The 15,108-nt window shown below is 39.2% G+C and overlaps 1 protein-coding gene across 1 annotated transcript in view; it reads right to left on the reverse strand.

Moving 5' to 3' along the window:
• The window catches only part of IQGAP1 (IQ motif containing GTPase activating protein 1), a 91,666-nt gene that overhangs the window by 37,701 nt on the left and 38,857 nt on the right, over window positions 1-15,108 (reverse strand). The window contains exons 6-15 of the mRNA XM_087428985.1: window positions 14,246-14,313; window positions 13,009-13,122; window positions 11,995-12,173; window positions 10,735-10,819; window positions 6,149-6,312; window positions 4,702-4,786; window positions 3,728-3,891; window positions 3,374-3,534; window positions 2,036-2,160; window positions 247-410 (exon numbers count right to left, since the gene is read on the reverse strand). Of these exons, the coding sequence (XP_087285111.1) occupies window positions 247-410; window positions 2,036-2,160; window positions 3,374-3,534; window positions 3,728-3,891; window positions 4,702-4,786; window positions 6,149-6,312; window positions 10,735-10,819; window positions 11,995-12,173; window positions 13,009-13,122; window positions 14,246-14,313 (1,309 nt within the window). The remainder of the gene's footprint in view (window positions 1-246; window positions 411-2,035; window positions 2,161-3,373; window positions 3,535-3,727; window positions 3,892-4,701; window positions 4,787-6,148; window positions 6,313-10,734; window positions 10,820-11,994; window positions 12,174-13,008; window positions 13,123-14,245; window positions 14,314-15,108) is intronic.

A 15,108-nucleotide genomic window follows, 5' to 3' on the forward strand; every position in this document is an offset into this window, starting at 1 on the left:
ACAATAAAAACAAAGAACAATAAAAAACCTGAATGTGTAGCTTCTAGAAACAAAAAAACTGAATAGCATAAGCTTCTAGAAGGTGGAGTCTATGTCTCTCACATCTTGTGTCCCTCCAGTGCTCTGAATCTAAGGGTGCCTAGGAAATAATCATTGAGTGCACCAAGAGACACGTCCCTACCTGTATCTTGGTTCCAGGAGGGATGAAATTCTCTGAACATAAAGGAACAATTTCGTGCCACTCACCTGGGCTTTCTCTCTCTTTGCTCTGATAAGTGTGTCTTGGTAATGCTGGGCCACTTCTGCAAGGACTCCCTCAAGTTTAGCTGCAGGAATCTGCAGGGCCTGCAGAGTCTTTTGGGCATCACCTTCATCCAGGGCTTCATTAATTAAACCAATAGCTAAAATCCCTAAATAAGAAGGGACAATAGGTTATTTTCTTAATTAAGATTTTATGTAAACAAATCAATCTTTAAACATGCTAAGTAATCATAAATCCACCCGAGTTACCATAATTCAAACTACAATGTCATCCATAATATTAAGCAGCATAAATTTCTTTTAAAATTTAGTGTTTGTTTTATCTAAAGTAAACTCCCTTGCATCCATATTCCTACTGAAATCTCAGTTCCTTTTGTTTTATTTTTAATTGCTCTAACTTAAAAGTTATGAGGATTTTGAGGAAGCTGGCTTTACCGTATAGCTTTCAGGTACATTCCAATGTGTAATCAAAACCATTCTTGATCCACAAAAAGTCAAGAGTTCAAGGGATCTTCAAAAGTCACCTAATTTAACATTTTTATAGAAGAAAAGATGAGGCTTAGGGATCTCTTCTCCAAGGTCACACAGCAAACAAGTGGCAGATGGAAGATCAAGGCCCAGGGCTCCCCACTCTAAGGCAAGGCTCTTCCCACTAAATCAATTAAATATTTCTCACAGGAAATACAAATTAAAACTAGAAATGTTCACTCAGGTATCTTAGGCAGCTGTGCTACTTTTGTAAAGACTCTGTTGTACAATAATAAATTTAGCTGGCCTTTGTCCCTGGTTCCTGGAAAGGAGCCTCTAAACCCTTGGAATTTCCCAAATGATAGGAGTAACCATTATTCATGGTGAGGCCCTAGGACCACACTTGAGTTTATACTAACCAGGGGACTCCTGGTGGGCCTCTACATAGTTTCAGGATGGGGGCTGGCCATGGGAAGGACCAACCATGTGATTAGAAGATAGGGGCTTTGAGCCATGTGATATTGTGACATCAGCCCAGCCTCCCTATCCAGGGAAGGGAGGCGGACAGGAAATTGACTTCAATTACATGGGCAATAATTCAGTCAATCATTCGTATGTAATGAAGCCCCAGTAAAAACTCTGGATATCCAAAGCTCAGGTGAGCTTCCCTGGTTGTGATACACACCAATGTGCCAGGAGGGTAACACATCCTGAGGACAAATAAGTTTCGCATTTGGGACGCTACCAGACATCGTCCTATAGGTCTCTTCTTTTGACTGTTCCTGATTTGAATCCTTTATAATAAAACTATAATCATAAGTATAGCACCTTCCTGAGTTTTGTGAGTCATTCTAGCAAATTATTGAACCTGAGGAGGTAGAGGGAACCCCAGAATTTATAGCCCGTTTTTCAGGAGTGTGGTAACCTCTAAACTCAGGAGCTTACAGCTGGTGTCTGAAGTAAGAGGAGTGTTGTGGAGGACTGTACCCTTAACCTGTGCAGTACGATCTAACTCCAGGTAGTTAATGTCAGAACTACTTGTTATAACAGCATTTAAAAATAACAGCTATGTTCAATTCACCTCCTGAAAAATTTAGTTCTTATTACATACAGATCTAATTATCGCAGTTGCCTGGTGTTTTAAAAACAACATCCAACCTTTTGAGAGAGAGATATATATATATATATTTTTTTTTTTTTTCAATTTCCAAAAATCCTTCCAGGAGTAGTATTTAGAACCAGTTCATAGAATCACACTGTCTTTAATTGTGACATTATCTGGGGGGACGAGAAGTAGATTACTCACTCTCATGTTCCTCCTGCACCACCAGATTCACATGGTCCACACAAGCTTGGATGTCATTCCATGTAATAAATTCATTATTCTCTGCATGTGCCTGAGCTTTCAGTTTCATCAACTCATCAAGATACCTGCTCCATTCCCCCAACAAAAAAGACAAGGAAGTACAACATAAGAAAAGGGACCTTCAGGATTACTATGAATGACAGGAATGAGAAGACCTGGGGGCAGAGTACCCAAGGAACAAAGATGCTAAGGTACTCCAATAGTTTGATATAGTCTAGAGGCCAGCTTTGGGACTGAGGAGTTACCTTAAACAAAGTGCAAAAATGCAAGGGTATCACTTATTCTCGACAGCCTATTACATGTTGTAAATTCCAGGTAAGACCAACTCTAGAATCAGAGGCAGCAGATCAAGCAGTTCCTCTAAAGACAAGAAAACAAGGCTGTATACCAGCTAATAAACATAGAAGGAATGATGATAGATCAACAAATCATCATCGAGCGACCTCCTGAAATATTAATTTAGGCTAGGATTATTAATTGGGAGGAGAATGGTTAATGGGGAACTGGACATTCTGACGGTGCAAAAGGTGTGAGATTATGTTCTGGTAATAATGGAAAAACATAAATATACGATGGAGGGATTAGCTGTCTCCTTAATCCAAGGATCAATCTTAGTATCTCTAATGGTGATACAAGTAGATTTTATATGCCTCTTGATATGAGAAAATATGAAATACACATCACCAAAAATATTTAATTGAATCTTGACAAGTCTTTAGACCTAATTTCCAATTTACAAGAATAAGCCAAATATTAGGAAGCAACCAGAACCAGAAGATGGGACATTTTCTAGGACAACTGGCCCATCTCTTTAACAAGTCAGTGTCATGAAGAAAGGGCCAATGCTAGAATGAAAGATATCTAAGGGACAGAACAGTCAGATGTAACACATGGTCCTGGCCTGGATCCTGGTTTGAACAAACCAGCTGAACAGCACAGTTTTGGAACAATTGAGGAAGTATGAAAACAGACCAGGTTTACAGGATATTAAACTAGCATTACTGATTTTGTCAGAGTATAAGATAGTGTTATTTTGGCTATATAACAAATAGTCTCATTGTTTTAGATACACATATTTATAGATTTAGGAGTGGAATGTCATCTGTCATTTACTATAAATCCTTCAGCACAATAAAAAATAAAATGAATCAAAATAGAAAAGAAAAAAAAAGATTACACTAAAGTCATGATGCCTGCAAAGAAAATACAAGAGTTGATACACAAAAGACAGAGGAAACAGCTTTCAAATGGATTCAATCCACCACCCTGGGCACGCACCTCTGAGAGTTTTCTTCTTCAATATTGGTAAGGCCAGTAACTGAACTGCTCAATTGTTTCCACACCGTATTCATGTCTCCTGACTCCAGTGCCCTGTTGATAAGGGCCACCGACGACAACATCTCAACTGCAACAGAGAGCTCGGGATGGGTGAGGCTGTGCTGTACAGAGAGGGAGAGGGGAAGAGAGTGAGGAAGGACCTTCTTGGATACCAAGGAAGTCAGAAGTATAATAAAACCATAAGGAGTCTAAGTTTCTGGTAAAAAATAGTTCTACCTAACCAACTAAGAAGTGGGTATTAAATTCACTTTCACCCCATTTTGCTCACAAACAGCACAGGTTCAGTTAACTTACTTCAGGACTCTGTTGCTGCAGGGTAGCCAGCTCTTTCTGATAAAGATCAGCAGCAAATGGATACACCTGAGGCAGCTGGGCTTCAGGATTCATTAGTTCCAGAACAGTCTTCTCAGCAACACCTTTCTGGATTGCAGCATTAATTGCTGCCACTGCTGCCAATCCTGGGTAAAAAACAGGTCAGAAATGCAGTGGGCTTAGACAGCGCTGAGGGGAAGGAGATGCCAGTTTTCACAGAAGAAAGTTATATTCTGTGGATAAACTATGAGCCATGACGTTTGAAGTGGAACTTTCCTCTTTAAAAAGCAGCCTCCTTTGTATGAGGGTGAACTGCATAGTATGTGAATCATATCTCAATGAAGTTGTTTAAAAAAAGCAGGCTCCTGTTCTCCTCACACATATTTTCTTTCCATTCCAATTCATCCTGCATGTCACCACTACTCGCTACCTAGAACATCTCTTCCTGCCCCTGTAGCCCAGCAAATCAAGTACCACATTCTTAAGCCGCCATTCAAAGCTTTCCACAAGCTTTCTAAGCCTTTATCCTACACAACTCAGCCCAAAACATCTATAAAAACTTTATCTAGCCACTGTTCCTTAAATACATCTTTCACCTTCTGTACCTCTGCTCATACGTCCTTTTACCCTTTTGCCCCACATTAGGAACATCCTTCTCTCTCCTCTTTCACCTTCCAAATCTTACCAAGCAATCCCTTAAGTGTCGCCTGCTCTAGATGCTTTCCTAACCAGCATGAAGTGCTTACTAGCCAAACTGAGCCTACACTGACTCCAGTTCTACTTTTAAAACTAGAAGAACCCTACTGCCAAAGGTATCTGGTAGTCTATCATGGCTAGTAGGCGTGGAGTGGGGGTGAGGGGTGACAGACTCTAACCTCAGACCCCCCCAGTGACATAAAGTCACTTTCCTCCTCTACTCAGTATTTCAGTGGACACCCAGCTGACAGGACTCTTACTTCTCTGGTATTGCTGCGCAGCACTGTTTGCGGCATCCACTCCAGACTGAAGCTCCTCCTTCTGCAGGGGATCAGCCTGACCACCCTGAGAAAAGCAAAGAACATTTATGTAAAGATTACTCCTGCCTATGCCTCCAGACCTTACTGTTCTCATATCTCGAAAGCAGTCACTAGGGACAGAGAGCCACAGGCCTAAGTGACAGCTTCAGGATACACGCAGCCAAAGTGGCAGCCCTAGAGCCAAAAGCCCTTGCCAAGTCTGGGGTAGAGTGACTTTCCAGATACCAGTGCATTTAAAAAATATTTTGTGAGAAGCATCAACATGTCCTGAGACAAAATGTTTATAGAATCATTACCACATTAATGCTGCTTATTCTGGCCAATACATGCTGGGAATTTGCAAAATGTATACTTGCCCTTATTTAGACAAAAAAGAAAGCCCCTCACACTTGTCCTTAAAATAACCCACAAAGTACAATCCCACAAAGTCTATTCTTACTGCACATTAAGTACTTTGCCAGTGTTGGCCAGAGGAAACTAGTGAGGTATGGCTTTTTTTAAGTGGAAATTCCTGAAGTAAGAATGTAAAAAAATGCAAGTTTTCCCCAATGGCTTTTTTTTTCTTGTGAGGAAGATCAGCCCTGTGTTAACATCTGCCAATCCTCCTCTTTTTTTGCTGAGGAAGACTGGCCCTGGGCTAACATCCGTGACCATCTTCCTCCACTTTATATGGGAGGCTGCCACAGCATGGCTTGCCAAGTGGTGCGTCGGTGCGCGCCCGGGATCTGAACCAGCAAACCCCAGGCCGCTGCAGCAGAGCGCGCGCGCTTAACCGCTTGTGCCACCGGGCCGGTCCCCGGCCAACCGCTTTTAATCAGGGAAGGGGGATGCTTCAAGTGAAGGAGTGGTTAGAGTGGGAAGGTGGGAATTGTTTGTTTATTTTATTTATTTATTTATTTTAAATTTTTTATTTTATTTTTTACTTTTTTTGTGTGTGTGTGTGAGGAAGATCGGCCCTGAGCTAACATCTGCCAATCCTCCTCTTTTTGCTGAGCAAGACTGGCCCTGGGCTAACATCTATGCCCATCTTCCTCCACTTTACATGGGACGCCACCACAGCATGCCTTGACAAGTGGTGCGTTGGTGCGAGCCCAGGATCTGAACCGGCAAACCCTGGGCCACCGCAGCGGAGCACGAGCACTTAACCGCTTGCGCCACGGGGCCAGCCCCTTGTTTGTTTATTTTAAAAGAGGATTTACAACTCTAGAAGCAAAAGAGAGCTGAAGATAACGTGTACTTTACCTGAGGATAATTTAAAAACCTAATTTGTATGCAGGAGAAAAAGTTCTACTAGAAAAACAAGGCCCCATAAGTATCTTTAAACAACAGCATGGGATTCAAGTGGATGTATAGAAACCCTTGCAGGTTCAACCCAGGATGTTTTCACCTCTCTCTTCTGCTGTCTATCACTCTGGAGCTGCTTGAGGTACCAGTCACTATTCTGTTGCTGCAGTCCTCGAAGGCCCAGAGCTGGTGACTGCAGAACCTTGAATAAGGCCAGTGCGGCTCCCTGCTCCAAAGCCAGGTCTACATTTGCTAACGCAGAAAGTGCTGAGGAGGAAAAAAGGCAAAAGCTTAAGAAAAAACCATGTTAACATTATAGCCTAGAATATTTTTCCTTCCCCAAACCCAATCTCAGTTCCAGATCAGGAAAATATAATTCAGACAGCCTTTATTCTGGTGTATCACAGAAGCATAAAATCTTGGGATTGGAAGAGAATCTTAAAGTCATCAAGCTCAGGAGTTCCCAGCCAGGGTGTTCATCAGATTTAACAGACTCCTGGACCACACCCCAGGCCTTCTTAAAAGCTTCCAGATGTAGACAGCTTCGCACCAATACGGGTAGCAATATAAGAGGCACCAACCCAGACCAACACAGGCCTTAATTCCTTCTGAGATGCCAAGTCATTGTCCAGATTAAACTACTAAACAGAAGAAAGCATCTCCCCTGGCAATTTACTACATTTTTGGACAATTTTGTTTCAGAGAAAAAATTGTTAAAGCTCTCCCTCTAGAGCTGACACTTGAATACATCCAATCCTCCTCCCCTGTAACAGTCACTCCTGACTAAAGAGCCTTAGTTCCTTCAACTATTTCTAACATAGCATCGTTCTGAATCCCCTCATTATCCTGATATCTCCTGAATGAACCACACCCAAAGCAGTCAGTGCCCAGACATCAAGGGTGGTCTGATGGCATGGAGTGGAAGGGGCTGTCTACACCCTCTCAATATCCTCTACTTCTAGTCACAGAACCTGAGGGCACACAAGGTCTTTAATATATTATCTGACAGTGAAAACTCAGATGTTCTTTCATCTGAAAATGATAATAAAGATACCTTCCTCATAGAGTTATTGTTAAGATTAAATGAAATCATACACATGAAAGCATTTGTATACTGTAAAATAAATAAGGTATTATCAGGTTGGAAGTCAGAATAAGGTATTTTCTGATTTCAGCAATAACCGCCAATGGAAAATCATAATTACTGTATTATTTTCAGTTTTCCTATATTTAGAAGAGTTCTCCCTCCCATGCCCCACCCAGGGATGAACAACTGATTTTATCACCAAAGTAGCAAAATAAATCAATAATAAAATAGTACTAAAAATCAAAATATTTGGGGCATAGTAGTACTTATCAATTTTAAATGTTTTCATTAGTAAAAAAACAAAAAGAAAATTAATATAAAGAGTTAGAAATAAAACAAAACAGTTGAAGAAAAAATAAAGTCTCAAACTAGAAAACGGAAGATGGGGGCAGTGGGGAAGAGTAAAACTAATAAATACAACCAAAAGGTAAAAGGATGAAAAGGTTAAAAATTTCTACAGATTTCAAAGAGGCTTATGTACCCCTATGTTCATTGCAGCATTATTCACTATAGCCAAGAAGTGGAAGCAACCTAAGTGTCCCTCGACTGACGACTGGATCAAGAAGATGTGGTATATATATATATACACAATGGAATACTACCCAGCCATAAAAAAAGACAGAATCGTCCCATTTGCAACAACATGGATGGGCCTGGAGGGTATTATGTTAAGTGAAGTAAGCCAGAAAGAGAAAGACAAACACTGTATGATCTCACTCATATGTGGAATATAAACCAACACATGGACAGAGAAAACTGTATTGTGGTTACCAGGGGCAATGGGGGTGGGGGGTGGGCACAAGGTGTGAAGGGAGACCTGTATATGGTGATGGACAAACATAAATGTACAACCCAAAATTTCACAATGTTATAAACTATTAAAACATCAATAAAAAAAATTCTATAGTTTAACAACAACAAAAAAATTTCTACAGATTTATAGTCTCACTGTAGACTCCTAAGAGACTGCTCACTTCTTGCCAATGATTTCGCCTACAATTCAGCTAACTGATCACCACACCACAGTGGTGGCCCCTTGACTGAGGCCAAATAACCATCCGTTCCTTCAACATTTACTGAGCACCTGCTATATGCTGAAAATACAGCCGTGAACTAAACAGATAAACACCTCCGTCCTTGTGGAGCTTTTGTAGTAGTGGGGGACAGAAAATAAAATCAATATGGGTAATAACAAGGCTTTCTCTAGGGATGTAATGCACAGTCTCAGACTGACTATCTGCAAAAGCATCTAGTCAATTATGCTTTTACTAGAAACATAAACCTACTACTTAAATAAATATGTAAATATTTAAATGAATGAATATTAACTAACACATACTATAAAGATGATAAAGTTTAGAACATTAAATACTTTCTTCCACTCAGCTTTAATTACCTAACTCTAATTTTCCTTATTCTACTTAACAAAAAATAAAAACTTTTTCTCATTTTTAACTATTTGGCCTGCAGCTTTCTTCTGGGGTAGTGTTAATGGCTTCATTGCTGGTTCTCACACCCTAGGGAAAGAATCTTCTCTATAATTACATTAAGATAATTCCTGAGACCTAAAGTCCATCTATCTTCCTAGCATACACCTTTCCCTTGCCTGAGACTTTCTCTACAATTAGGAAAAGATTGCCGCCCTATGGGGAATTCTGCCTTATCCTCACTTTCTTATCTACTCTAAGAATCCCAGTGAAGGTTCATATACAAACCTCCAAGGAGAAGTCATCTATTCCTTTCTTTATTCTATGACTGCAACTCATACCCCTTGGTTGCCCTGAAATTCTTCCTTTGCATGTCTACCTTCCTCACTATATTGAAAGCTAAAACTATTTTTGCTCCTCTAACCACATAAGAACGATATGAATGGAACACTTTAAAAACATATACATATGGTTCTTTCCTTGCATGTTTATAACTGACTCTCATATAATTAGCCAGGTAAAGCTATAAAGGTTATAAAATCCCAAACAACACAGTAGAGAAAAATCCCTTAGTAAAACAAAAAGAGTATTATATGCACTATATGCAGCAGGAAACGTGGTGAACTTTCTTCTCACACAGACAACTAAATATAAGGACACTCCAGTTTATATCTGCTAACTCAAGTATTCATACAGATACAGCACAACAAATCACCCATACTTCAATGGAACTATTACTCTGTTCAGAAAGCCATTATCCTAAATGAACCAGAATGGAACAGAATACAAAGACTCCTGGTCAGGATTTAGAACTCCAGATCATATGGAGTTGGTAAAATCTTATAAATTCTCTCTAGCTATTCAGAGTATTATTAGTTCAAGTGAGAAATTAGGAACTCCAAATGAACAAAGAGGACACTGATTACTATTACTATTGTTATTTTTATCTTGAGCAAAACAAGATCAAGCCTGGTAGAATTAACTAAGTTTTTTTTAGTTCTTTTGGTGAGTCTAACCCTTTGTTAGGAATTACAAGGATTTCAAAATGAGCAGAACTCATAATTAATCTCTACTTTGAAGAGTTTATAAAGACGTCAGAAACAAGGAGCAAGTAATACAAGACAATACATAGTTAAGTACAAAATTGTGTGGTTTAGCCTATAAATGCTGTTGGAGATTTGAAAAGCAACTATGTTGTGAGCTGAGATAGGCACTGGGGTGAGAACTGAGCTGGATCTTGAATGACTGGTACAATTTGGATTAGGTCAGAGATGACACATGAGGGCATTATAGTGGGGAGGTTACAGGATTAACAAAAGCAATAATAACACTGTTTATTGAGTGCTTACTAAATACCAGGCAATTTACACACACTATCTCATCATTCACATGAAGATTCTATGCCACAGGTGCCCAATGTCACACAGCTATTAATTAGAGGGCAAGAGATCAAATCCCAGAGTCATAAAATGAACAGAATGAATATTGAAGACAATTAGGCAAATGAGGTTCTATAGACAGTTGAATGAATAAAATACTGCATAAAAAAATCCACTAGGCTAGGGATCTGCATTTTGTCTGGCAAGGAATAAGAAACCAATGCAGGTTCTTTAGCTGAAGAGTGACAAGATATAAATGATACTTTCAAGAAATTAATTTCTCAAAAGTGTGTAACACATACATAAAAATCAAAATGAACAGTAGAATCTCATTTTTGTTTAAATATATATTTTGAAGGATATGCATGAAAATGTCAATAGTGGTTATTTCTAGGTGATAGGGGTCTAATTTTTTGTTATTTATTTCTAGATAATTTGTATTACTCTTTAAAAGAAAAACAAAACTGTAATGTTACTTTAAAAATAGGAAAATGAAATCCTTCTTCAGATTTCTTTTTTTAATGTGTCACACAGGGTGAAAGAGTGAGACTGTAGCCAAAAAGACCAGTCTGGAAGCCATAACAGGAGCAGATGGAGGAGTGAGGGACTGCCTGAGAACAATGGTAGATGAAACAGAAGATATATGAACACAAAAGTAGTAATAAGCAATAGTTCATCAACAAATCCACTAATGTCTAAAATAAACTTAAACCATGTCACCAGTCTCAAAATATATCAACACTCACATTATTCTGTAATATCCCTTTAGGTGTATTATATATAGGGACATACTTACTATTGACTTTGTTTATATTGCCTTGAATTTCAGCTTGAGTGAGCAGCTCCTCATAAACGTCTCTTTCTCTTTCAGTGTTTTCTGTCTGAAGATGAGTAAAAAGTGTAATTAAATTAGTTCAGGTCTCTAAAAAGACCACAGAAATACATCTGTGCTCCTCCCCCACCATAACAGAACCAAGAGCAAGTAAGGTTGTAGCTTAAAATCCTTAAAGAACAAAGCGGAATGCTTCACAACTATAACTAAAAACATAAAAAGCAGATCCACTTGCTAACGACAAGCCCAGGGGTTCTTCCAGAATTGGGCAAGAGAAGGAAGCAGTGTGAACGCTGCCCTGCTCCTTGTGAGCCTGCATCCTTGCCTCAGACCTGAGTAGGTAGGGCACATCCAGTGACCAGACCTCAGAGCCTCTAACTGGTCTGCACAAAATTCAAGAAGAAAGTAGTGGTCAAAACGGAATCTAGGGCCGGCCCCGTGGTTTAGCGGTTAAGTGCATGTGCTCCGCTACTGGCGCCCGGGTAGGGATCCCGGGCACGCACCGACGCACCGACGCACCGCTTGTCTGGCCATGCTGAGGCTGCGTCCCACATACAGCAACTAGAAGGATGTGCAGCTATGACGTACAACTATCTACTGGGGCTTTGGGGAAAAATAAATAAAAAAAAAAAAAAAAAAAAAAGGAATCTAATACTAAGACTACATACTGGGTAATTCCATTTCATTTATACGAAATTCTAGAAAAGGTAAACTAAATGATAGAAAACAGATTGGTAGTGGGCCGGCCCCGTGGCTTAGCGGTTAAGTGCTCGCGCTCCGTTGCTGGCAGCCCGGGTTCGGATCCTGGGCGCGCACCAACACACTGCCTCTCCAGCCATGCTGAGGTTGCGTCCCACATACAGCAACTAGAAGGATGTGCAGCTATGACATACAACTATCCACTGGGGCTTTGGGGGGAAAATAAATAAATAAATAAAATCTTTAAAAAAAAAAAGAAAACAGATTGGTAGTTGCCTGGGGTCACAGGTGAGGAGTGGGAGCGGGGGAGGTTGAGATTGACTACAAAGGGGGACCTGGGAACTTCTGGAGTGATGGTTACATAACCATATACATTTGTCAAAACTCATCAAACTGTACGTTTAAAATGGATGAATTTTATTTTATGTAAAATTATACCTCAATAAAACTGATTTTAAAAATGGAGTCATATCAAATGATGAAAGAATATAAATCAATTAGAAAGAACAGATATTCCATTTTTACCCTGTTTTTAGCATTTGTCATTTTATCCTGCTTGGCCTGGTAAAGTACATCCTGGTAAGTGGAAGCCAAGGGCTCTTCAAGATTCACAAGCATGGCATTGGGGTTTTTCAAAGCTGCAAACGTGTCAGCTGGAATTCTACGATCAATGGCTTCATTAATAGCAATAACGGCAGCATGTACTGAAAAAAAATTCAAAACATACAACACTGAGGTTATATAAAGTATAGGATGTACATTATACATACAAAACAACACTGCGGGGCTGGCCCGGCGGCGAAGTGGTTGTTCACGAGCTCTGCTTCGGTGTCCCGGGGTTCGCGGTTTCGGATCCCGGGCACAGACCGACACGCGGCTTCTCAAGCCATGCTGTGGTGGCATCCCATATAAAGTAGAGGAAGATGGGCACGGATGTTAGCCCAGGGCCAATATTCCTCGGCAAAAAGAGGAGGATTGGCAACGGATGTTAGCTCAGGGCTAATCTTCCCCACACACAAAAAACACAAACCAAAAAATCCCACAGTAACGCCCTTTTAAAGAGAGAAGCTCTTTCTCATAGAGAAATAATGATTGGGGTTGGAGGAATGGCTCCCTGGGTCCTGTACGCCCAGTCCCTTCCTTACAATGCACAAAGCCACGGCTCTGCCTGTGATCCATGTTTGGGATGCTGAATTTGGAATCTCATAGGGAAATATTCACAAGTGAGTCTTAGGAGGAGCATTTGTTATGGAAATGTTCACCCTTAATCACCATGTAAACATCATAAAAAAAAAAGAAAAAGAAACTCAAAAAGGCACTGAAATGAACTCACTTTCTAAATGTTTTTTATTTTAATCAAAATCCATCACTTCTTTCCAAATAATAACAGCACAGACTATATAGCAATGTTTAAAACTACACCTACTGACATAAATTTGCTAGCAAAATCCCTAATGTCCAAGATCATCATTATAGTATTAATTATTGAAAGTGGTAGCAACAATCCCATTTGAACCCACAAAATTTCTCTCTTCTTACGTGCAGCTTCATCCACTGACAGTTCATTGGCCAGGATGCCCCCAATCTTGCTGAAGGCAGGCATCTGGATCCCATACTTCTCCAGTTCAATCTTCATGTTGTTGATTTCTTCTTCTACAGGAAAGAATTAAGACCCAACCAAGCAAGTTAAGCAACTTTCCATAACTCAGAGAAGGAAACAGTTTCCTCAACTACAAAATGCAACAAAATGGCATCCACCTCTTAGGACTGTTATAAAGATTTAATGAGATAACATATGGAAAGCACATAACACAATACCTGGTACGTAACATGCATTCAAGACATTAACTATTATTACTACTATCAAGAGCATCAAAAATAACTGTAACATGAGAATGACCCTACAGAAAATACTTTTTCAAAATTGCTACTTATGGCATTTCCTACAATGAACTTACAAATGGAGCAGTTTTAAAAGGAGCTCAGCAAGAAGTGAGTCACAAGCCAGTTGATGATCTCAGTCTTTACAATCCAAACCACTAGCTACTATTAAATAATTTCATTTCTAAGGCAGGAAGTCAAATGATAAAGAAAACAACATGTAAAGTTTGGCCCTTGCCCCAGGTCTGGTGAACAACTTCCTTGGGAGGAAAAATATCATAGATAAAAATTTTACTACCAATTTTTAAAACTCCCAGGCTCACAAAATAATCACCAGTTCAAAAGATTTGAATCTACCTCACTCCTAACCAATATTATCACTGTTCTTTTTCTCCTCAAGCCCTCCTCAAGCATCTAATGATAGCAAATACACGTAGTAACACCCACTCAAATAAGCTAAAGTTTTAAAATTACTAAATTGCCATCTTTGCATCATCTCACTCCCCTTGCTTTGCCCACAATAGGTGCTTATTGGAAGGGAAAGGGAAAGACTTTATAAAGTTTTTTCACTATACATGAACATTTAATGTTAGATGTTAATATTATATTCTATATCTTATGTTTTATATATTATATGTTAATATTATTTCCTATTTACATATAAGAAAACTGAGACTTATTAACCATACCTATGTCATAACTGAGAGAACAGAACCTGAAATTCCATGTTTAGTGTTCTTTCCACAACACGAGGAGAAGCAAGTTATTTATATTTCTTTCATCTCTGTTGCCAGAGTATTTTTTAAAGCCCTACATCTTTAAGATTGATACAGTTGACCCTCCAGGCTATTTCCACATAAATCAAGTATTTCTTGCCAAGTTTGTAACTCCTTACCTGTGAAGTCAACCTTTCCATATAGGTCTTGAATCTGAGGAGCCAGGCCTAGTTTGAACAGGTACAAACTAGAAGACACGATATGCAAAAGAGTTAGGCCTCCCAGCAGTACCTATGCTGCTCTTGATTAAAGGGGAAAATCAGCATTAAGAACAGAAACATTCAAAACATAGAGACTCCCAGTACTCTACCATCTTTCCCTTTGCAATTACAATACTTTACCTCAGAGCCTTTTTTTAAATTTTACACATAACAACACCGTCCTAAAAAAGTCACATAATGTACTACAAAAAGCACTGGACCAGGAATCAGTAGACACCAGTTCAAGTCCCAGTGCCAGCAAAAATCCAATATGACTAGATGTCAATATAAATGTTAACATAATTAATACAAGTGAAGTCTCTTCCCTTCCATTTACCTTCCTAAAATCAATAAGTTTTAAATAACAAAAAGTCTCATGAAAATGATTCACATAGCAAATCTTATTTAAGCTGAATTCATATTATCGATGGGAAAGTTTAATTCAGGTAATTTAAGAGTTTTAAATAAAATACATATTATTTATCTTGACTCTTGAAATAAAAAAAGAAATCTCCTAGATTCTAAGCTCCATGAAGGCAGGGAGAATGTCACTTTCACAGCCCCAAGAAGAGTGAGTTAGCTTTACTGTCTTTCACTGATAAATTAATGGTGTTACAATGACATCATTAGCTGTTATAAAAAGTAGAGGAGAAGGTAAGCAGAAAGCAGATGGGCACTATCTTTCTTTTATCTCATTTTAATTATTAGGAACATTTTAAGGAGATGGTGGAGCTATAAATGGAATCGCAATGGCCACTTAGATCTTCTTACTCAGAAGTAAA

Source organism: Ceratotherium simum, chromosome 3 (genome assembly GCF_057802395.1).
Source record: "Ceratotherium simum simum isolate JZ-2026a chromosome 3, ASM5780239v1, whole genome shotgun sequence".
In the NCBI taxonomy this organism is placed as follows: domain Eukaryota; kingdom Metazoa; phylum Chordata; class Mammalia; order Perissodactyla; family Rhinocerotidae; genus Ceratotherium; species Ceratotherium simum.